The following is a 24506-nucleotide window of genomic DNA, read 5'->3' on the forward strand; positions in this document are numbered from 1 at the left end:
GTAGATTTTAAAGTTCACATAGAAAACTAAACAAGCAAGACTCCGCCTGCAAAAACTGAAAAAGAAGGGCAGTGAAGGGGCACTTGTCCTAAAGAATTTTAAACATATTATAAAGGCTCAATAATTAAACAGTGTGGCACTGGTGAAGAAGATAAACAAATGATTCAGAATAGAAGGTCCAGAAATAGATGCAATCACAGGCAGAAATCTAGCATATAATAAAGGTAGCCAATCAGGAAGAAAAAGATGAATAGACTTTTCAATAAATGTATGCAGAGAACTGGGTAGTCATCTGGAAAAACATTAAATTAGATTCCAACCTCACTCTGTACACCGGTAAATATTTCAAATAAATACAAGTTGTAAATGTTATAAATGAAACCATACAAGTGCCAGAGGAAAACATGGGAGAAGTCTTTTATAACTTCAGAGTAGGAAGCCATTACTTTCTAATTACGAACCAAAATCCAGAGGCCATAAATGAAAAGATTGATAAATTTGACCCCGCACAGAAAGAATCCATACTCTGGCAAGGTAAAACAAAAAAAACCCCACTTAAGTAGAGTGAAAAACAAATAAAAAATGGAAAATATACTTACAACTTATAGTTCAGACAACAGACAGCAAAGGGGGAACTTCTGAATAACAAAAATCATGGAATTGGCAGAGCTGAGCTGGATTCCCTATTGTGCCACCCTCATTTTGAACTTAACCAGATTGCTGAGCATTCATAACCACACAGTTATGCTGATCTCATTAAGTAGAAGCTTAAGAGAAAAAAAAAAAAAGTGTCCTCAGGTCCCTTACATCCAGAACCTTCAGAAAACTACAGAGTGTCAAAGTTTAACCCTTAACAACTCTCCTGTAGGGAGAAGGGTCCCTGTAATTAATATTTCAATAGTGTATTCCTGGCTAGGAGCCGCAGAGACAGTGGTTCTCCTTCTGCTGTCAGAGCTGACATTTATTAATAGATCACTTCTTGACTGTGTGCAAGAACTGGGACCTAGAAAAATTTAAACACGTGAAATTATGAGGGAATCACTGTATAAACAAATAAATCAGCAGAGCAGGCCAAGTCCCAGGAAGGTAAGGAGAGGAAGAAATAATTACAACAAATATCTAGATAGCACTTCTTATGTACCACGTAATGTTCCTGTAATGTAAAAGGCAGCTGCTTTTATCATCCTCATTTACTGACGAGGAAATGGAAGCACAGAGATTAAGTTATTTGTCTACTATCACAGTCTGACTTTAGACTTGCATACATAAAACGTAGGAAAAAAAGAGAAGAATCACTAAGAGGCTAAAAGTTTTAAGATGACCTGATAATACCTCTCCTTTGCTGCGCTCTTGTCTAGGTTCATCCTACTCCCTCTTGAGGTCCTCCAGCTCCGCCACTTTCCCAAAGACGCTCTCACCTCCCCCCGGCCCCCAATGCCACTCCCATTCCGAGACCCGGCATTCCTCATCAGAATAGTCAGAAACTGGACTCAGCCATTGTCAACCCAGCTGCTGGAGCCAGCTCAGAGCAGTTTTCCAGTAACAGAATCCTTGGAACCAGCAAAAGCAGCTCTTCTAAAAATGCTTACATGCAGCTTTCTTGTGAATTGCAGAGTCTGCAATTCAGTAAGAATCCTCTTGAGGGCCTCCCTTTTCCGGAATACTTCTGTAAAAGAAACATTAATTTACTCAAAGAAAAAGCATTTTGCCACAGCTGTTACACTAATTACTGAGGGTAATGGGTGAAAAAAAAAGAAAAAGAAAAAGAAAGAAATCCATGTCAAATAAGGGGCTAACTTGCAAAGGGTTGTCAGATCACAATCTGGGATTAGCAGGCGTGGCCCTGTGCCACAGGAATCTCCTTGCTATTGCCTCGGAGCACTACTGGGAGAGGGCCTGGAGACGTGCGTCGGGAGAGAACAGCACCGCCGTTGCTGGTAGGCGGGTCTGCACACGTGTGGACGGAAAAGTTACTCCTAAAGGGGAAGGGCGATTATTCACTGCCAAGCTGAAATACAGAGATGTATTCTGCATTCTAAAGGAAATATGGGCACGAAACGCAGATGTGGAAGAGGAAACCTCTCCTAAATTTAGAGCTCCTAATACTTCCAACCATTTGCAGTTTCTCCCTTTTGTTTGGAATGGCAAGCTGAGGGGTCTGGTGGGCATTGATTCCAAATGTACCAGGGGTACACGTTGTTAATGTGACTCAATAAATCTCTGAAGACCTCAGGAAAGATAGGGGTTATAATCCCGAGAGAAGTAGTCCAAATGTGGACTCCAGCAGCACTAAATCGCGAGAAAAACCCTTCCCTGAGAGGTTGCATCTGGGCTTACTGCCCACCGTCCCAGGACCGCCTCTCGGGGCTCATGCCAACGCTCCACCTCGGCCCGACCAAGGAGAGGGAATCCGAGGGGTTGCAGCTGAGCAACGCCCACCACGCCACCGCCCAAACGCACAGGACCCTACTGCCGCCCAAGCAGCAACCTGCTCCAAGAGCTCCCCGCGAGCGGAAGTACCTCTCCGCACGTCCGGGGCGGGGCCTAGCTTGTACCCAGGCAGGCAGTTGTGAGGTCTGGTCCATACTGTCATTCCTGGGAGCTCCTCTGCCCCGAGTCTTTGAAAGACTCCGAATTCTTGCCTCACCCATCAAGAAGGTGATTTTTTGCTTCCTGATTTTACCCAGGGTAGGATCACCCTTGAATATTGGAATTTAAAGACACTGCAGCTGGGAAAGGGCAACATCTCCAGTGCGGGCCCTACAGGATTCCTAAAACTGACACACAGGACCCTGAGCTCTCGTCTTCATTATTAGTATTCTGAGGCCAATGCTGCACATCCTATGTGCTTTCTCCAAGATTAGGAACCAGACCTGAGAGGGCAGGACTTTCAAAAGGGCAGCGGTACTGCAAAATCCCTTGGATTACTCAGTCGTTTATTAAATAACTCAAGACACCAGTCAGTATACTGGTTTGGACATACAAGCTGATAAAAGGAATAATTCCTAAAATGAAACACTACAAGTATAGGCAATAAGTATGAATACATCCCATGGCACAGTATGAATCAAGAACATAAAACAAGGGTCATGACTAGCCAAAAAAGGAATAGGCAAAGCCTCAGGAAGCCTGGATTCTATTTTCACCTGTACCTAACTTAGTGGGTGACCTGGTGCAAGCTACATGACCTCTCTGGACCTTCATTTACAGAAAAACGGGCTGGAAAATGATCTCAAGTCACTTCCAAACCTAGCATTCTATAGACTGTATGAGTAAACACAACAGATCAACACAGTTATTTCTTTGCTGTATTACATAAACTGATTTTTCTAACTCTGGGATTGTTACTTTTTAAACCTGTTGAAGGAAGTACTATTGAGTTACAAAAGGAGACTAGTTTTTAAAAAGTCTTTTTACACTACTCAATTTCCTAACTAAATTTCCTACTAATATTTCCCCCTACATGTGTTTCCTAAGTAGGATTAACAGAGTATGTTAAAAACTTTTAAAGTGAGAATGTTTTAATACTTGGCAAACTTTGACAACGTTCTGGCTTGGGGTTTCCTTGGGAATTTGGCAGTTATTCCTGTCTAGTGGCTGTCCAAGGGACTGTCGAGGGTCATGTGTTGTCCCCAAAGCTAAATCTTTGGTAAGTTGCAGGCCCCCTGCTAAAGAGATAGGCCCCAGTGTTTTACCTTGTATTTTATGTAATGAACGAAGATATAGAAGGCTAAAACTAGACTTGTACTCCTACATCTTCCACTTGGTATAAGGAATGGAGGCAGATTTGATGCTGAAAGCAATCTTAAAACATACAGGTATGTTGCTATAAACTCCAAATGTTAATAAGGCTTTTTGTAATCTTACAAACTACAAAATACATAAACACTTAGGATTCTCATAAAGCTTGGCATAGCTAATTTTTCTAATTGTAAAAAAATATAGTATTTCGTCTCTCTTCTTTTTCCTACTTACCTTAAATATATCTAGACCAGGGTTTCTCAACCTTGGCACTATTAAACATATGGAGCTTGATAATTTTGTTGTGGGGGTTGTCCTGTGCACGCAGGATGTTTAGCAACATCTCTAGCCTCTAACACTCGATGCCAGTGGTATCCCAGTCATCCACTAAAGGTACAACCGAAATTGTCTCCAGACGTTGCCAGATTTCTCCAGTTGAGAACCACCAGTCTAACTTGAGATACAAAAGCCTATTCTCCAGCACTTTTGCAATGATAAACAGTAAGCTTTAGAGTTTCCTATTTTCTTTCTTAACCGATAAATAACTCTGACCAAACAAATAGAAAGCTTCACATTTCAACTTTTCACACATACCCTCCTAAAGTTGAATTTTTCGGTCTTCAGTCTTAGGTATAGGCAGTTATTGATGTACAATGGAAATGGGTCTATGCACAAAATAAGAAGAGACATATATCCTCAAAAGCAGTGTAAAAATTTCTGTATATAAAAAAAAAATCCACACAATAATTCGACAAGCATTTATTAAACGCCTACTATGTGCTCAGCACTGTACTAGGCACTAAGGGGTGCAAAGATACAAATGTAAAAGTTATTATTCCTGCCCTCAAGGAGCTTACAATTTAACTTGGGAAATAAATACAAATGTGAAACTACAATACAGAATGCTAGAAAATAATTACAAAACAACATATTAGTAAGTGCATGGACCATAGTACAAACTCAAAGGATCAGTGCTGAGGCAGCACAGAATAAGGGAGGTCTCAGTGTGAGGTGAAATCGTCAGGGAGAGCTCATTCAGAAGATGTAATGGAAGCTAGGCTTTGAAGGGAGTAATGAACATGAGATGGGGCCAAAGAGAAATCTAAGCAAAAGGAACAGCATGAGAAAGGCACAGAGGCAAGGGCTTATAAGACAACAGTGGAAGGTCACAGGAAGTTTAACCATGATAAATCAAGGTGAATATACTAGAGAGTAATGAAGCTGAGGCAGATTAAGTATGGAGGGCAAGGTAATGGAAAACTTTGAACATCATTGCTCTGATAGGAATTATTTGCTGGGTGTTCTTGAGTGAAAATGAGATATCATGAAAATGGAGTTTGAGGAGGACCATCTTGGAAGCATACAAGGTGGGGATCTTGGGAGCAAGTAAACCGAAAAGAAAGAATTACAATAACGTGGGCCTCAGATGATATGGATCTGCAGAGAAGGATATGAAGGGATGGCAGAAATGTAAAAAAGTCCAGCCTCAAGGAGAAAACTGACTAAGAATTGGTACAACTTAGCAAGATTTTGGACATGAATGGTGGAGACCAGAAAAACACTAAAAGACCACTCTAAGATTGGGATAAGAAATATGAAGGGTAGTGAGCCTGTTTAGGGTAAAGATGTTAAGCAAAGATGCCTATTTAAAAGGAAAACGGGTTGGGGACAGAGTGATGAGTTCTGTTTTCAAATACCAAGTTGTATAGGTACCTGTGGAAAAGTTCACAGGTACCTATAGTGCCTGTGAGAGACAACCCACAGGGCAGGAAATATTAAGTTACTCAAATATAAGAAGGTAAGTGTAAACAATCACAATGGTTAAATAGGAGTATAGAAAAAGTAGTGAATAAAATTAAGACATGGAGATTTTCTCAGTGGAGAGGAAGAAAAGACCAACAAAGAAAAGCTAAAAGTGAAGAAAACTGACCAAAAAGGATCCCACAAGTCAAAGGAGAATTCCTGAGATGCAGGGGAAATTCCCGAGTATGAAATATAGCTCTAGAAGGACAAGAACTAAGAAAAGGCATTAATATTTATCCACTGGTGATTCTGAGGATATTTCAGTGGAATACAAAAGCCAACAAGGAGAAGTTTTAAGAACAGCTTAATGAGGAAACGGGGTTTAACAACGGATGACATGTTTGAAAAACCATGAATGACAGAAGAATAAAATGGTAGTTGGAAATGAGCAGTAAAGTTGAAGCTTTTACACATTTTATGCTGTAGATGAACTTACTGGTGTCATCCTGACTGTCCATCTGCCTGGCCTAGGGCATGGATATTTCATTTCCCTGGCCTAGGGCATGGATATTTCATTTCCCTCCACAATGCTACTTCCCCTGGGGCAGTTTAGAGAGAAATGTACTTGAATCTATAAGTTACTGCTTTGTCCTCCCAGTTTTTAAACACATTTTACTTCTTTAAACATGTTTTCCTTGTAGAATTTAGCTTTCTAGTACGACAAGGCATCAAAAGTATCAACATTTAAAGATGATATAATTATAAACCAAAATGGCATTTTCAACCAATTTTCCAGTAATTGTAACGGATTTGCACTATATTGCACATTCCCTCCCTCAGTAACCAGGAATACATAATTTTTAAATGGCTAGCCAGGGTTAGGGTGTTCATTAGAGACACAGCAGACCAGCTGTCAGGAGCACAGGCTTGAGAATCAGACTATGTAGGTTAGAATCCCTGCTCTATCACTTACTAGTTGTGATCTTGATCAACTCATTCAATTCTCTAAGCCTCAGTTTCCTCATCCATACAGTGGAGTATATAGTATCTACCATAAGCATGAGAAATATGTAACATTGGGTTTGGCACACAGTGCTCAATAAATGTCAGCTATTATTATCTAGAGCCTCAGACCCAAGAGTAAAACTAACTGTTCCATATGGGAATCAATCACTGCATTCTAGCACTGCCACCTTACTCAATGGAGAAAATCTTTGAAATCTAAGATGTCTCTCCTAGGACTATGCTGGATTGCAACAGTTATGGAAGAACCACTTTATTACACCAGGTCCTAAAACAAAAAGCTGAGGATGGAAGAAGTACTGGTGAACAGTTCATTTCAGATTAAGAGCATAAAAACAGAATATGCAGGATAAAGGAACTTAGTGCATGTCACTCACAGTTAGGAGCAAAATAAGGTCATACAGAGTGATCAACAATATTCTAATGCTAAGAGTGAAAACTGGAGACCAAGAATGGGCTTCTACTTATGCCCCCAAAGAAACAATAGCCTTTTTCTATTGTCTTATACTACTTGGCTATTTCTATAGGTGTGCTGAATCAGCCTTGGTATATATTGTTCTTTCAAGTCATATTCTTTTCTCACATGCATCCCAGTATAATACTAATCTTTCTGGTCATATTTTCTTAAATTTCTGCCAGATGCTTAGTAATTCTGAGATTTAAGTCTGGCTACACATTACTCTGAGTAAAGAGATGTTAACTGGTACATCTACAGTCATTTCAATATGGTACTCTGCTGAGAGCTTTCATTGGAATAGGAGACAACTATTCCTCTAAACTATCAATACATGGGAGGAGTGTGTGTATACATGCACATGCACACACACACATACTCTCCCTCTGACAATGTACCCATCCTATGTAATATCTGTACACAGGTAGCATTTGCCTCAGGTAGAATTAGTGTCTTAAGGACAATAAGGCACAACTAAAGTGGAGAGCAAGGATCTAGAGACAACTAGATTTATTTCTGGTTTCTTGTAATTTCAAGTACAAGGGAATTAGGAATGGTAATCTATAGGCCAAAAAGAGGGAGAGGGAGGATGGAGGAGGGAAGATAAGAAAATAAAGGATACTGAAAAGCATTGTTTTGAAGAAGTTAACCAAGGAAACCAGGATGACAAATGACAAGTGGGTACCAATGGTTCAATGAAATAGATGTAGATAACCTTGATGTTATTAGTGGTCAATATGGGCCATACTGGGGTAGGGAAGGGATGTTATAGGGAAGAAATTTATGATCCAAAAGGTGGACCTCTATGATACATAATTTTATGACTGATTTTTGAAAACATCAATCATAAAACAACATGATTAGAAAGTGCTGTCCCTGTTCATGATAGTCACAGTGTGAAATTTCATAATTTCTCTTGGAATTTTCATCACAATGTGTATCACTTTCTTCTGGATAGGATTAATGGAATCAATTCCAATTCTGACAGCCAATTTTGGAAACAGCCAAAAGTTATTCAATTCCAAATATGGTGAATGAGTAATCAAACAGTCAAAAATGAGATGAAATTCAAGAGTAATAGAGTTTTCTTGTATGGTCTATTAAATGGGAATCTTGAGAATGTTCCAAATATCTAGAGGAGTGGTAGCACTTGGAATAGCAGCACTACTAGAATAGCTAGAACTGCCCAATTTAAAGGACAACCCATATTTGGATTCTTCTGGAAGTTCTAGGTGTTACTTTAAACCAGCCTCATTACTTTATACAATATCCCCTGGTATACTGAAAGCTTCAAAGATGAAATATAGTGCTTGGTGATGATGAGTGTAATATTGTGTCTTTGCTGGATTACAGATGGAGTGCACCAGAACTCAGAAGAATGAGGAATTGTGAGGTGAAGTATTCAACTGATTACCACTGTAGATATGTAAAGCTAATGGCAAGAAACAGATGAATAATGAATGAGGTGCTGAGGCCACCTAAGGAGGTGGGTCCAGGGTAAAGACAAGAGTGTAGACCATCTAGTCAGGGGTTTCGTGCAGACCCCTGAGAGAGTGGCACCGTAATGGGCCAAGAGATGAGTATACATTCTTTGTAAAGATTTTTATGTCTTCTTCAAGCACCTCTGTCTCCTTTTTTTCCCCATGTGATGCCTTAACGAGGATAGTGTAAACACCTATTTGTACCACAGTGTACAGTGGGAAGGTGGAAAGCAGAGTTAGAAGTCACCAAAAGGTACAACCATCCAAGCTCAAGAGCAGCAGGGCTGAGTCTCCACTCACCTCTTTCTCTGCATCATTCCCACAACCATCACTAATGCGTCCACTTCCTCGCTGACACAGGTACTGGGACTGGGAGTGGTGAAGGATACGTATGGATGCTCAATGACTCAGTGGAGTCAGTGAAGGTGATATATGAAGAAAAATGCAGGAGTGCTGTTAAAAATATAGCATTCTGAGTTTGCATGGGAAAACGGATTTCCTCTATCAGGAGCATTAGAATAAAATAAAATGCACACTTAAGCATAAATACATGAGGTGTCTGTAAAAATTTCTCTAGAACTAGGATCTTAGAAAGCTAAATATAAGTCTCACACAGAGGCTGCTTCAAACTCTAAAGCAGCTTCTTAGATCAGATTAGGAGCACAAGTGCACCTTTAGGGGAATAAGTGGGAGAAGGGATCACAGATGGGAAGAAGCAGAGGAACTAGGAGTAGCCTCTCTCAAACCTATAGCTACTCACCAAAAAGACAAAGTTAAGTGCCTCAAGCCACGACAAGCAACTTGCTCTAATGCTATTTTAAGCTTCTAAAGGATACCTTAGGCCATCGGGAGCTCCACTCCATCAGACACCTCCCAAGATAGTCAAGCTAATCAACCTGCATCAAGGCACTGGGCCCAAACTACTGAAGAGCTATTCTAACTTTGTCACCACTATCAATTCTGACCCTAGATAAGGTTGTAATGATGCTGAACTTTCTGCCTTTTTATTACACTGAAAGACCTCTCACTAGCACATGGTTCCTCTAATGTTGAAGAATGCCCAATCTATGACTAAAGTTTTTTCCTAAACTCCCATGGATTCAGATTTTTCTCCACTGTGGATTCTCTGATGTCGAATGAGACTTGACCTCTGAATAAAGGCTTTCCCACACTCATTACATTGATAGGGCTTCTCCCCTGTGTGAATTCTCAGATGCTGAATGAGGCCAGTGTTCCCATTGAAAGCTTTCCCACATTCTTTACATTTATAGGGTCTTTCTCCAGTGTGGATTCTCTGATGTTCAATAAGGCCTGACTTTTGACTGAAGGCCCTCCCACACTCATTGCATTTGTAGGGTTTCTCCCCAGTGTGGCTTCTCTGATGGCCAATAAGATGTGAGCTCCGCCTGAAGGTTTTCCCACACTCATCACACTCATAGGGCTTCTCCCCAGTGTGGATTCTCTGATGTCCGATGAGGTGTGAGCTATGACTGAAAGCTTTCCCACACTCATTACATTCATAGGGTCTCTCCCCACTGTGGATTCTCTGGTGCAGAATAAGGCCCGCACTCTGACTGAAAGCCTTTCCACACTGATTGCACTGATACGGCTTCTCCCCAGTATGGATTCTCTGGTGCAGGATCAGGCCTGTGTTTTGACTGAAGGCTTTACCACACTCCTTACAGTGGTAGCGTTTTACTTTGTTGTGGATATCCTGATGGGAAAGAAGGGCTGACCTGTAACTGAAGGCTTTACCACACACATTACACTGATAAGGTTTCTCCCCAGTGTGGATTCTCCAGTGGCGAACAAGACCTGAACTCTGAGCAAAGCTCTTCCCACATTCATCACATTTATGTCGTCTCTCTTGGGTGTGATTTCCCCGCTGCCTCTCTAATGTGCCCAGAAGGTCTCGGGCTTCTCCATGCTCAAGACCCCCGATAACATCCCCGTTGCATTTGGCAGCTGTCTCTCCATGTGGTTGGATTCCAGTAGATATTACCTGTTTTGAAGCTAATTCCCTGTTCTCATTCCTGGTCTCACCACCTGGAATAAAAATGTAATAAACATCAAGCTAACGTCACTTCCTATTCTGTATGTTAGGAGAAAGAAATCAAAGATGGGGGAAAGGAAAATACACGTGGAACAGCTACAAGTAAACACAAAGCTCCCATCTGTCTCTGAAATGCCTTCGTTAATATGGGGAGAAAGGAGCAGGGTCAAACAGAAGTACCACACACCAACTGGGGAAGAACTGCCATCAAAAAATAGGGTTGATGGAAGGAGGACTAAAGTAGAGAAGGGATCAACTGTGGAGAAGTGGAAGTTGGGGAGTGGGAAGGAATATGGAACTACGAAAAGACCTAATGAATGGAAAAGGAATGGAAAAAGTCCTAGTCATTAAAAGGAAGGAGCACAATAGGTCTAAGTGAGAGAATCTATGTGAACTCAGAGAGCACTAAAAGATTTCAATTTCCAACTGGCAAAGAGACCAATACCCAGTTACAAACTGTAAGGTAAGTCCTAGATTAGAGAGTAAAAGTGCCCTTTTATTTTTAAAAATTTATTTTTTCTGGTTATTTTATTTCATTTTTAAATTGAAGTATAGTTGGTTTACAATATCATGTTCGTTTTGGGTGTAAAGTGATTCACTTACACATATATATGTGTATATACCTTTATTCTTTCTTAAAATTCTTTTCCATTATAGGTTATAAGATATTGAATATAATAGTTGCTGTACTATACAGTAAATCCTCGTTGTTTATCAATTTTATATATGATAGTATCTTAATCCCATACTCCTAATTTATCCCTCTCCCCACCTTCCCCTGTGGTAACCGTAAGTTTATTTTCTGTGTCTGTAAGTCTATTTCTGTTTTGTAAATAAGTTCATTTGTACTATATTTTAGATTCCACTATTTTTTTAGATTCTCTGTCTGGCTTACTTCACTTAATATGATAATCTCTAGGTCCAGCCATGTTGCTGCAAATGGCATTATTTCATTCTTTTTTATGGCTAATATTCCATTGTATTGCGATACACACACACACACACACACACACACACACACACACACACACACAAACACACCCCACATCTTCTTTATCCATTCATCTGCTGATAGACACTTAGGTTGCTTCCATGTCTTGGCTATTGTAAATAGTGCCGCTATGAACATTGGGGTGCATGTATCTTTTCAAATTACAGCTTCTGTCTTTTCCAGATACACACCCAGGAGTGGGATTGCTGGATCATATGGTAACTCTATTTTTAGTTTTTTAAGGAACCTTCATACTGTTTTCCACAGTGGCTGCAGAAGTTCCTTTTAGAACTCCAGAAGTCTCAATATTTTATCTTTCTGTTGGATCCTGAGTTTAAACTCAACTGTCTTTCAGAAAGCTCAAAGCTACTGTACTCATAAACAAACACAAAATTGTAAATGATAATAATAACCAGAGCTCTCCTTACCCAGGGAGAACATGTTTCTGTAATTCTCTGGCCTGTTATCTCTACTCAGATCCTTCTGTGTTGAATCAAGAAGCCATTCCTCTCGAATTAGGGACACAGCCATGTCTTCAATCTTCTCCAAAGTCTGAAACAAAACAAGATGCCCATCTGGGACTGGGACTGTTCCACAGTTCAAACCCAGAGTGTCAGAGAGATCCACCAAGGTTGGAGTGGATCAAGAGGTGGGAAAGTACTGTGTAAAGGGATCTGCATAGCTAGCAGTAAAGAACAGGAAAATGCACCAGATTTATTGGGGGGAAAATCAAGGATCAATCTGTCTCTATGTAGAAGAACATGGGGCAAGTTCTTAATGGAGCTATGGGGTTTCAGTGAGGAGCACAACTCACCTGGAACCCTGCTGTAAGAAGTGTGGCTGTCATCTCCTGGTCTCGAGGACTTCCTTTCTGGGAAGGGGTAGGACTCTGTGAAGCAGATATGGCTGAGAGAGGAGAAAGGAGCTATGAATGAGACCAGCCTTGTTCTGTGGTTATAGGAACCAGCACTAACACATTCCAAAATTATTTGTATTTCAGCCGATATGCATGCCAGAGATTTTGAATATGAAATGCTGTTAATCTTGGATTCTGGGTTCATACCTATGGTTGCTCACAAAACATCTGCACTTTGATGTCCCACTCAGCCTGAAGTTACATGTCAAAAATAGAAAGTGTACTGGTTTCCTAACAGGAAGTGCTTTACAATTTCTTCTCTACCACCAAAGCTATATTCCATCCTTGTGCTTGTACACAGTATTTCTTTAGGTCCTGATCTCTTGCCAAGCTGAATATGAGAACTAATCTATCTCTACTATTACTTTTTTGAAATGTGTACCATAACTGCCAGCATCTGCTTCCTATAGAAACCAGACAGGGTAACGTCAAAATCAACATACACTACTGTGTCTTGGGCAACAGGCATTAGAGTTTTACATAAGGATTGCATTATTAATTGAAAATGTTTGTATACTTCTTTAGAAATATTAAAAATCCACTAATTTAGAACAAATTACTATAAACCACATAAATGAAAAAATAAGAAATTCAGGGCAAGTATTAGATGAGACTAGAACATCTTATCTTGTTCTGTAAGAAAATTCTCAAAAAATGATGGAGAAATGTCAATAGGACACAGGAGCCAGACTGACGAGGCCTCCTCTGGACAACTCTGAGACAATTTAAGCATCAAAATAAAGATACTAACAGAACATTTCTGGAATAAAATAAGAATTTATGAGTCCATATTGATAGATAAAAAATGAATAAATAAAATAAAATGGGGGAAGGAAGGAACACTCTCCATTACAATAAATAAATAAATGTAAAAGAAATGACAGGGTTAGAAAATAATCACTTTAGTAATCACTAATTCAGTTAAGAAGAATCAATAAATACTAAAACTAGTGTTTCAGCAATAAAAGTTTCATGAGGACCAGGATATTTACATAAACTCAAGACTATCTCCCCACAAATTACTTATTAATTACAAAGGGAAAAACAGTAACAAAAACCTAGGAAGAATAACCTTAATCAAGTCATCAAAGATAACATTACCAATAACAGACAAATTCCTGTCGTATTCCTGAGGACAAAATCACTTCTGGGATGTTCATGCCAAATATATACAACTCGAATCTAAATATGAGGAAACATCACACAAACTCAAATTGTTGTCATTCTACAAAATAACTGACTTGTACTCTTCAAAAATGTCAAGATCATGAAAGGCAGAGAAAAGGGTGAGGAACTACTCCAAGTTAAAGGAGACTACAGAGACAGGACAGGTAATTAATTGCAAAGTGGGATCTTGGACCAGACTCTGGAAGAACATTATTGGGACAACCAGCAAAAAATGAATATGAACTGTGGGCTAGATTAGTATTGCATCACTGTTAAATTTCCTAATTGTGATCAATTTATTGTGGCTATCTATGAAAACACTCTTGTTTAAGAAAATACATACTGAAATATTTACAAATAAAGTGTCATGATACCAGCAAAACCTCAAAATGCCTATGTTGTAAATACACTGTGGTAACAGAAATGTATGAATACATAAACCCCCCAATTCTTTAATTTGTTCATAAGTTTACCACTGGGACTAACAGTCTGTATTTGAAGCCTAGATAAACATTTAAATCAGGTCTTATGGCTGGCCTGTAAACAGTAAAGGCTAGTTCCTTCCAGGAACTAGACAGGTGTCCCAAATGTACTTTCCTTCCTCTCTGCTTTCCCACTCCTCATCAATGAAATCTGGTTCCTCACCTCTGTCTTGTGGCCCTTGGAGCACTGGAGATTTGTGCTGGGTTGCCACAGGTTGGAGCTGAGTATCCGCAGGCTCTGGTACAGATTTGGAATGCATGACCTCCTCCCAGAGTACCCTATGTCCATGTGCACGAGCAGGGACCTAGAAACAAGACACCTGCATTACAAGGAATCCGTCTGAGAAATGAAGTGAACAATGTAACAGTACGAAGAGCACATCTAAAGGGATACATACTGGGGAAAGGAAAAAGCAGAATCTCACTTACTTAGGAACACAAACATGTTGATTTGCACAGAAAGGCATCATTTCTGCTTAGTACTGAAGGAAAACATTTCTGCTGATGCCCTCCCTGCTGCACACAATGCTGATATTCTACATTCCCAAGAGAGGGGAAGAATGATAAACAGAAGCTTAAAGCAGTGCTCTTCAGTGGAAACAACTTTTGATAAGGAACTAGGAAACCTGAGTTATGGGCTCAGATCTACATTTAGTTATTTGGGTGCCCCTGAAAAAGTAAGTTAAGCTCTCTATATATCAGTTTCCCATCTGGCAAACAGAACAATAATACAGTTGTAGGGATGTTATGAGGATAAAAAATGGATTTATATCCTGTACAAGAATAAAAAGAACTCTACAAATACAAGCCATACCACACGATAACGCTTTTCATCCTCCTGCAACACAAACTCATGTTCAGCATTTATTCTCCCATTGTTGTGTCAATGTCCCTCCACCCAGCTTCCTGGACTATCACAGTCAGAGCATGCCCACCTCCTTCTACTTACTGGCCGTCCTAGTATATCAATTTGCCTTTCCAAATCCTCCAATAGAGTGACCACTTCCTCTCCATTCTCTAGCTGATGTTCCTTAACCAGAGTCTGGAGCTCCTCTGGCAGGATGGTCAAGAACTGCTCCAGCACCAGCAGCTCCAGGATCTGCTCCTTGGTGTTCAAATCTGGCCTCAGCCACTGATGGCAAAGTGCTCGGAGTTGGATCAGAGCTTCTCGGGGTCCTAGTGTCTCTTGGTAGCATAACTTCCTGAAGCGCAGGCGGAATAGCTCTTGCCCAGGAGGGTTACTTTCATGTAGACTTGATTCCTGGTCCCAACCATGATCTTCCTCTACCTTGATGATTACAAGGTCCTCTTCAGGAGCCTGGTCTGGTGGGGATGGAGCTAAAGACTTCCTTGATTCTGCAGCCATTTAGGGCCAGAAAAGCTCAGGAGACTCGTTTCCACTACTTTATCTTCTTAAGAGAACCTTCTGAGGGCCTCTTCTTTAAGGGTACTTCTTTGGGAAAAGAAAATGACAAATAGTGTAAAGGCAAGTCACAGGTCATAGTAATTTACTGAGATATCTTAACAGGTTCCCTTCCATGACATGGACTTCATGGCTCAGTCATTTAAGTGATCCTCTCCAGAAATAACTCCTTGCCTCCTTAGCCTTCTGCATGCCAATCCCATCTGGGAATAACCCTTTGCTTCTGCTTTCTCTCTTGGGGATGTGGAACATGGCTAAACAAAGTCAGGAAACCATGTAGACTGGGTCTAACTGAAATTCTGCATTTAACCTCATCTGGCCCTCAGGGCTGCTGATTTAACTCCTTTCAACATTTGCTATACCAGCTATATTGTTTCTACACATTTTGGCTCTCAACCTGCCCCTCACTCTCAACATGAGACTGATTTCCATATAATCCAGCTCAAGATATTGTCAAGAACTGTCCTAACACTTTCTTCTTCTCCACTTAACATTATCATACATGTGCTCCCGCTGCCATCTTCCCCCTGTCTCCAGGCTATCTTCTACTATGGACTTTACTTCAAGCTCTATAACTCTTCTCTGGGGCACAGGTCCTGCATCTCCAAGGAACCTGGACGCTCTATCAACACCTGCAACCCCAAAACCTAGTCCCATACACTAATGATGTTCCAGAATGTTTTATAAATAAAATCATACAATATGTAGCCTTTTGAGTCTGGCATCTTTCACTTAGCATATTGTACTTGAGATCATCAATACTGTTGTATGTATCAGGAGTTTATTCCTTATACGGGTGAAAGGTTACCCATTCTCAAGTTGACAATATCTCAATTGCTTCCAGTTGTTTTTTTTTTTTTCCGGTACGCGGGCCTCTCCCGTTGCAGAGCACAGGCTCAGCAGCCTTGGCTCACGGACCTAGCTCCTCCGCGGCATGTGGGATCTTCCCAGACCGGGGCACGAACCCGCGTCCCCTGCATCGGCAGGTGGACTCTCAACCACTGAGTCACCAGGGAAGCCTCTGCTTCCACTTTTTGATGATTACAAATGATGCCACTATAAACATCTGCATATGAGTTTTTGTATGAACATAGTTTTCATTTTACCCAGGGAAATATCCAGAAGTAAAATTGCTAGGTCATATGGTAAGTATATGTATAACTTTATAAGAAACTGCCAAACTGTTTTCCAAAGTGTCTATAATACTTTGCATTCTACTAGCAATATGTGAGAACTGCAGTTGCTCCATATCCTGACCAGCATTTGACATATAAATAAATATATATATATAATAAATGAAGAAAAAAGAATATGTATATAAATATATATATTTTATATATTTATATTTATATATTTTATATATTTTATATATTTTATATATTTATATATAAATAAATATATATAGACATATATATAGATTTAGATATATATGTATATATATATATAGATATATATAGATATTTAGATATTCTAAAGGCATATAGTGGTATCTCACAGGGTTTTAATTTGCATTTCTCTATTGACTAATAACGTTGAGCATCCTTTCCTGTGCTTATTTGCCATCCATATAGTTGGTCCTTCATATCCATGGGTTCCACATCCCTGGATTCAATCAACCACGGATCAAAGATGTTTGGGGATAAAAAAATTCCAGAAAGTTCCCAAAAAGAAAACCTGAATTTGCCACACACCACCAATTATTTATATAGCCTTTACATTTTATTAGGTATTATACGTAATCTAGAGATGATTTAAAGTATATGTGAGGATGTGTGTAGGTTATATGCAAAGACTATGCCATTTAATATGAGACTCCAGCATCAACAAATTTTAGTATCCATGAGGGGTCCTGGAACCAATCCCCCATGGATACCAAGGGACAACTGTATCTTTTTTGGTAAGTATCTGTTCAAAACTTTTGCCTATTTATAAAATTAGGTTTTTTTTATAATTGAGTTTTGAGAATCCTTACATATTTTGTATACAAGTCCTTTATGAAATATGTGACTTGCAAATATTTCCTCCTTTTCATTCTTTTAACAATGCCTTTCCAAGAACAGAAATTCATAAATTTTTGAAGTTTGTCAACTTATTTCTTTTAGGGATTGTACTTTTGGTGTCATATCTAAGAAATCTTTGCTTAATCCAAGGTCACAAAGATTTTTCTCCTTTTTTTTCTAAAAGTTTTATAGTTTTAGGTTTTACCTTTAGTTCTATGATTACTTTTAAGTTAATTTTTGTTCAGAGTTTGAGGTATGGATGGAAGTTCATTTTTTTGCATACAAATATCAATTGTTCCAGCACTATTTGCAAAAAACGATTAAACTTTACCCATTGAATTGTCTTCGCATCTTTGTCAAAAATCAAGTGACTATACATATGTGGATCTCTTTCTGGAGTCTATTTTGTTCCACTGACCTATATGTTTATCTTTTTGCCAATACAAAATTGTCTTGATTGTTGTGGCTTTTAAAATCTTGAAATCAGTTACTAAGAGTCCTGCAACTTTGTTGTTCATTTTCAAAATTGTTTCAGCTTTTCTAGTTCTGTTGCCTTTTGACATAAATGTTATAATTGGCTTCTCCTACAAAAAAAATTCCTGGAATAGGATTTGTGTTCAATCTGTAGCTCAGTTGAGGGACAACTGACATCTTAACAATATTGTTTTCTATTCCATAAACATGGTATATCTGTCCATTTATTTAAGTCTTCTGATTTCTTTCATTAGTACCCAAACTATTTATCTATTCTCAAAGGACAAGATAAAATGCTTTCTTCTTAAAATCCTTTCTTAATGATTCCAATTGGAAGTGATTTCCCTTTTATTCTATACATCTAAGTATGTATTACTTTAATGTTACTTTTGCCATAATTGTGTATTATTAGTTACAAAGGAGTTTTGACTTTCTAACTTAATTGTATGTTTCCCATGAGTACAGGTCTTTATCTTTTATCTTACTGATAGAATTGAAGAACATTAGAGGGCTATTACTTACAATACTTGACACAGACTGTGTTTATATTTGTTGAAGAGTAAGTTTTAGATATAAGGCCTGAGGTCTTCTTTAGACCTGTTCAATTACAGGTCCTATTTCTTTGGGAGATATATGTCTATGGCTTTTTCCTTTGGTATTAGGCATCATCTCTTGCCTGCAGTAGCAGTGGTAAGTGGTCTTCCTGCCTTTGGTTATGCTTTCTTTCCATTCATGTTCCATAAAGATACTTATTGTGGATTGAATTGTGTCCCCCCCAAAAGATATGTTGAGGTACTAACCTCTGGTATTTGTAAATGTGACCTTATTTGGAAAGAGGTTCTTTGCACATGTAATCAAATTAAGATGAGGTTATACTGGAGTAGGGTAGGCCTTTAAGCCAATATGACTGGTATATTTTTAATAAGAGAAGAGACACAGAGATTGACACACACAAAGAGAAGGCCATGTGAAGACACAGAAGAGAGCTATGTAACTACAGAGGCAGAGACGGTGTTATGTAGTTGCAAGCCAAGGAATCCCAAGGACTGCCAGTAACAACCAGAAGTTAGGAGAGCATGACACTGTCATCACCTTGATTTGGGACTTTTGGCCACCATAACCATGGGAGAATAAATTTCTGTTGTGTTAAGCCACCCAGTTTGTGGTACTTTGTTACTGTAGCCCCATGCAACTAATATATTACTAGAGAGACTGTTTTAACAAATATGTAATACAACTCACCCCCTTAAAATATTTCAACGGGGAACCTAACTCTTCAGCATGGTATGCAAGGCTCTTTATGATATGTAAACCTGCCTAGCTATATCTGCTATAAACTCTCCTTCATACAGCTTTTTCCAAATGTGGCTTTCTCATATCTCCACTCTGCTGCAGTGGTTCTCAATTCTGCCCCCGTCTCCCAGGAATATTTGGCAATATTCGGCAATGTCTGGAAACATTTTTGGTTGTCACAACTGAGGGGAAGGGATGCTACTAGTATCTAGTGCGTAGAGGCCAGAGATGCTATTAAACGTACTACAATGCATAACATAACCCCCACAACAAAGAATGATCTGGCCCAAAGTGTCAATGTCGAGGCCGATAAATCCTGGTCTCGCAGAAATCATTCAACTCTAACTTTAAAAGTCTCAGCTTACCTATTACCTTTTGAATTAGGTTTTCCCTGTTGCCCTCACTCCTCAGCCGCCAATACCCCCAACCCCCTGCCCCAGAAGATTAAGGTGCTCATTCTTGCCAAGTTATTTTTTACATGGTCCAGACATGGGATTTATCATACTGTGTACAGTATGTACTGCAAATGTCGTCCCATGGCCATGGTTTTCTTGCAAATGTTAGTTTGTAGCTGTGACCTTTTTCTTTGTATCTCTTTTTAAGCAGGGAAGTTATATTACATATTTGTATGTCAGAAAGATCACAATGGCAGCACTGTAGACAACACGATGGAGAAAAACATAACTGAAGGCAGCACTGTAGAGAATGGAAAAGAGCATAACCAAGGGCATCATAACCAAAAGCAACTGGCAAGAAATGCTAACTAACATCAAGATGAAATCCCAGACCCATCCTCCGCCAAGGGAAAGAAGAGGTAGGCACTTATAAGGAAAATCAGATTACATATTGTTCCTGACATGAGTCTTCAAAGCAGTGTCTCTATCTTTCAGGGGTTTTGGGCCGAGAGGGTGGGGTAGGGCTGGCTCATAGTCTCTATGTAATGAAAACACAGAACTTCCACCCATAAAAAAGCCCACAGGCACAAAAGTTTACATTCAATTTCATCGGGTTCATATATCAAACACCCACCTAAGGACTCCAGGAAGGTTAAGAACCCCTACTTAGAGAGTGTGGACAGAAAAGGAAGAGAATTTGAAAAGTTATCTTTAAAATCAGACAAGACTGGTAACAGTAGTTTTGGGAGTTAACTACAGATAGGAGAAATCAAGGAGCAAGAGATAAGGTTAAATATGATAACTGACAACAGAGGGTTTAATTCATAGATGATAACTTTTCAGAGAAGTGTGGGAATTTCCTGGAATACAGAGATTTGAGGGAAGGGTGGATTTGGACAAGAGGCTGAGATTTTGTGGACGGTTTGAGACAAGGGGTAAACAATTTTGTTTTGAACAGAGAGGATTAACATCCATGGTTTTAAAATAATTCATTTAAAAATCAAGGAAAATTTAGTAAATTCTTAAAATTTCTTAAAGTAGATACTTATAGTTTAAAAACGTAAAAGGTCATTACTATGCGACATGAATTCTGAGCTCTAATTGTTCTGAATGTGATTCTGCATAGTCATAGTTTTACCATGTTTTCCTATGAATTTCCTAAAGTCAAGGTTCATCTTTAAGTACTAAACTACTGGCCATCTTCCATCTTATAATCAATGCTCGTCCACACTAGCTTTAAAAGGTTTCCATGTTAAGTGTGCATCACGCAAGAACTTTATATTGCTGATATGTTAAAACGGTAATATAATACTAAATGACATTAAAGTCTCAGTAGTGAAACTGATGGGAGTCATCTAATTATTAGATTTGTTCATATTTTAAACCAAATCAACCAACAAATATTATCCATTATCCATTTGATTATTCTTTTTAGTAGCTAATTTTCCATTTTTCGCCTCTTCCCTCTTCCATGAGACAGTTTTTAAAATTACAGCCTATAACTAACCAAGTACAAAGATACGTACTACAAAATTAGTCTACTATGTACTCTCCTCTCAAACAGTTTTGTGTATATACACCTATATTTAGGTTGGTAAGCACCTTGTGGATAAAGACTGCTTCTTACATTCTCTTTTAAAAATAACTCATCAAGTTTCTTGATTTAGGAAGCTAAAATAATCAATCTTTAAAGCTTCTCATCTCAAACGCTATAATCCTGTGAACTACTGAAAGCACAACCCATTTTAACAGCATTATCTTTTCAACAGATGAAGAAAGGATGTTTTCTTCCTTTAGACTAATTTAAGTCTAATTTGGGATGTTTGGGAGCTGAAAATAAAACAAAACAAAGATATTTTCCAGGCTTTAAAGATAAAGGTGAAGCAAACACTGTGCTTTATAGGTTATCTCAAACTGCGTAAGTTTTAACATCTACCAACCACAGCAGAAATTCAAAATATGCGTGCATTTGCTACAACAATGATTACTACATAAGTATACTTAACTGAACTAATCAAACAGAAACAGGGATTATTTTTTAGAGGTGGAAGTGGCAGTCTTAATGTTGCCTGACAAAAATTACTCATGAGTCACTTGACTTTTGGAAATGGGGCCCCTCCTAAAGAGTTCCCAGGCATCTGCTTCAATTAGCTTTAATAAACGAAGTATTCTGAATAAGTCTGAATTTTACATCACCACGAAGTTATAAAAAAATGTTTCTTTTGTACATTTATGCAGTCAACACACCACCACATTCTGAATACACTACAAAGAGCAGAATAACTTAGCAGGAAAAATAGGTTTCCGAGGATAACTGGGGTTTCCAAAAGCAAAATATATCTTAAAAAAAAAGAGAGAATTGTAACGGAAACGCAGAATTGCTAAGTAAAAACAATTCTGATCGTGGAAAGAGGCGGATGAAAGATAACACGGGGAAAAAAAAAGATAACCCGGGAACAGTTTCCTATTTTAAGACAACATCGACTGCAAATAACGCCACAGAACGACTGACGATGAAGACAACGAATCTCTCCTAAAGGTTCCCTCGCAAAAAGTTTAGGCACGCGGACTCGGCCTGCGTTGGCAACCAAAGCGACCCTTGATCCACCGAATCACCGGGGCGCCGACCTCGGCTCAGGTCCCCTCTCAAGACCCCTCACGCTTATTTTCACCTGAGGCCTGGTACGGCCACAAAGCGCTCCCCTTCCTCCAGCCCGGAGCCCGAACCGTACTCACCGTGAGACCGTGAGTTCCAGAGGCGGCCCGGGTGGGGAAGGGAGGCTGCAAAGTGTGGACAGACCTGGAGGAACGGCTGGTAGAAAAGGGGCGAAAGCTGTAACCGGACCAGGGCCCTCCAGCCCCTAACTTCCAAACGTGCGGAGGCACAGCACCGGCCAGCAAGCATCTTGTCCCAAGCCACTTCCGGGAGCTCTCTAGGAATCCTGGAGGTCTGAAAGCTCTATGGTCGACCGACTAAGGGGACGGGAGCCCCGCGCCCCTTTCACCAGTACTCTGGGCCTAGCGTTCCTCTTGCGTCTACGCGTCGCAGGGTTGCGCGGCTCTAGGGCATCGGGAAAATCGTGGGGAATAACGGACTGTGGTGTCACCTCTGCCCCGCGCACCTGGCTCACCCAGTCCGCTCCGCACGGTCGCTGGGGAGGTAACCGTCCCCCGGCGGGCTGATCCGAGGGCGTGCGGGGGCCTGGGATGAGAGCAGGCGGAAGCTGGGGTATCGGTGGAGAAGGATACGTATACCTTAAGGATCCTTATGATGCTAATTAACTAGACTTATGATCCTTATGATGCTAATTAACTAACCCGTTTGGCCGGGTTAGTTACCCCTGTACTTTACTGTTCGCTTCATAAATATGTCCAGTCCTCTCACATAGACTGCAGATTTCTTGAGGAATTCTTGTTAATCATGGTTCATAGCTTTTTGAATCCCCTATGGCACCTAGTAATAGTACACCTTATACTATTAAGTATTCAAAAAATAATTATAATTAAATGTAAATTCTTTTCGAGTCTTTACATATGTTCCACCCTTTCCTATCTTAATGAATTGCAGTCTCTTACAAAACCTGCTTTGTAGTTTATTTTTAGTGAGAGCTGAGTTAAGCTTAGCATCATGACGCAATCTATGCCGTAAGCTTCAGTAGTAGACCCTAGTTCTAATACCACAGATTTCGAAAAACCTAAATTCAAATCTATGTTCATTCTTTATACACCCTTACAATTTTAACTTTTCAGACTACGTAGGATTTTGGGGTGGAGGTTGTGGATGTTAAAACACAATTATTTTAACAGCAAAATGGGTTTATGCAGGAAAAGCAGAGAATTGCAATTTGGGCCAGGCAAGCCGTAGTGAATCATAGGCAAGTGCAAGAGACAAAGGGAAGGTCAGCTTTTATTAGGTTTTAGGAGGAGACTGGGGAGGGTTGTCTTGAATAAAAGTTCATTGGAGAAGAACAGGAGTTAGTTGTTATGGCAGTTTCTTATTAGCTGCAAGCAGTGGTCAGTGCCTTGTTGCTGGGACAAGAAGTGATCTTCTTAAAAGCAGGTGATGCAATTCCCATGTGAAAAAATGTCCTCCCTTGTACCAGAAGAGAAGTAACGTTCTTATTATCATGGATAAGAAGTTGTGACAGAGAAAATTTTATACAAAGAATTCTGTATAAGCTGACCTTGTTAAAATCATTTGTATCTTCCTTATTCCTGCTGGTTATGCAGGCTGTAACAGCGGTACATGCGTGACAGCTCTCCTTCAGGGCTTCCTGACTCTAATTTAAATGAGGTTTTTCCTTAATTTATTTTCACATGAAAACTGTTTTACTTTGGTCCCCCATTTTTTTATTCTTTTAACACTTTTTCTAACTACCCATTTATTTTGGGTTTTCAGGTTCCCCTCCAGTCTTCACCTTTTAAAAAATATATTTATTTTATTTATTTATTTTTGGTTGCATAGGGTCTTCGTTGCTGCGCAAAGGCTTTTTCTCTAGTTGCAGTGAGCGGGGGCTACTCTTCGTTGAGGGGCGAGTGCTTCTCATTGCGGTGGTTTCTCTTGTTGCGGAGCACGGGCTCTAGAGCGCAGGCTCAGTAGTTGTGGTGCCCCAGCTGTTACTCCGTGGCATGTGGGACCAGAGCTTGAACCCGCGTCCCCTAGCATTGGCAGGCCGATTCTTAACCACCAGGGAAGTGCCTCCAGTCTTCATCTTAATTTCCCCTCCTTATCTGTTCCTGCTGACAGCCACCACCAATGTTTCTATCCAGTCCCCAACCTTAACCTAAAAATATTTTGTCTACCCCCAGTAGCTTTGATTTGTTTTTTAGAGTTTTGTCATCTAATCATCACAATGAAACAAATAACAAT

At 39.7% G+C, this 24506-nt stretch overlaps 1 protein-coding gene across 5 annotated transcripts in view; it reads right to left on the reverse strand.

The window, feature by feature from the left end:
* Window positions 1-22786, reverse strand: part of ZKSCAN8 (zinc finger with KRAB and SCAN domains 8) — a 33714-nt gene extending 10928 nt beyond the window's left edge. For 2 of the 5 annotated variants that reach the window (XM_067006610.1, XM_067006609.1), the window contains exons 1-8: window positions 22373-22782; window positions 15001-15504; window positions 14215-14356; window positions 12301-12392; window positions 11915-12038; window positions 8743-10488; window positions 4336-4406; window positions 1590-1666 (exon numbers count right to left, since the gene is read on the reverse strand). In XM_067006610.1, coding sequence (XP_066862711.1) covers window positions 9527-10488; window positions 11915-12038; window positions 12301-12392; window positions 14215-14356; window positions 15001-15417 — 1737 coding nt within the window. In that variant the 5' untranslated portion in view covers window positions 15418-15504; window positions 22373-22782 and the 3' untranslated portion in view covers window positions 1590-1666; window positions 4336-4406; window positions 8743-9526. Of the gene's footprint in view, window positions 1-1589; window positions 1667-4335; window positions 4407-4484; window positions 10489-11914; window positions 12039-12300; window positions 12393-14214; window positions 14357-15000; window positions 15505-22372 lie in introns of those variants that run through there. The other 3 variants (XM_067006611.1, XM_067006613.1, XM_059075437.2) reach the window with 3 other exon arrangements.
* Between the last annotated feature and the right edge of the window lie 1720 nt (window positions 22787-24506).

This window comes from Kogia breviceps, chromosome 10 (assembly GCF_026419965.1).
Source record: "Kogia breviceps isolate mKogBre1 chromosome 10, mKogBre1 haplotype 1, whole genome shotgun sequence".
Classification (NCBI taxonomy): Eukaryota; Metazoa; Chordata; class Mammalia; order Artiodactyla; family Physeteridae; genus Kogia; species Kogia breviceps.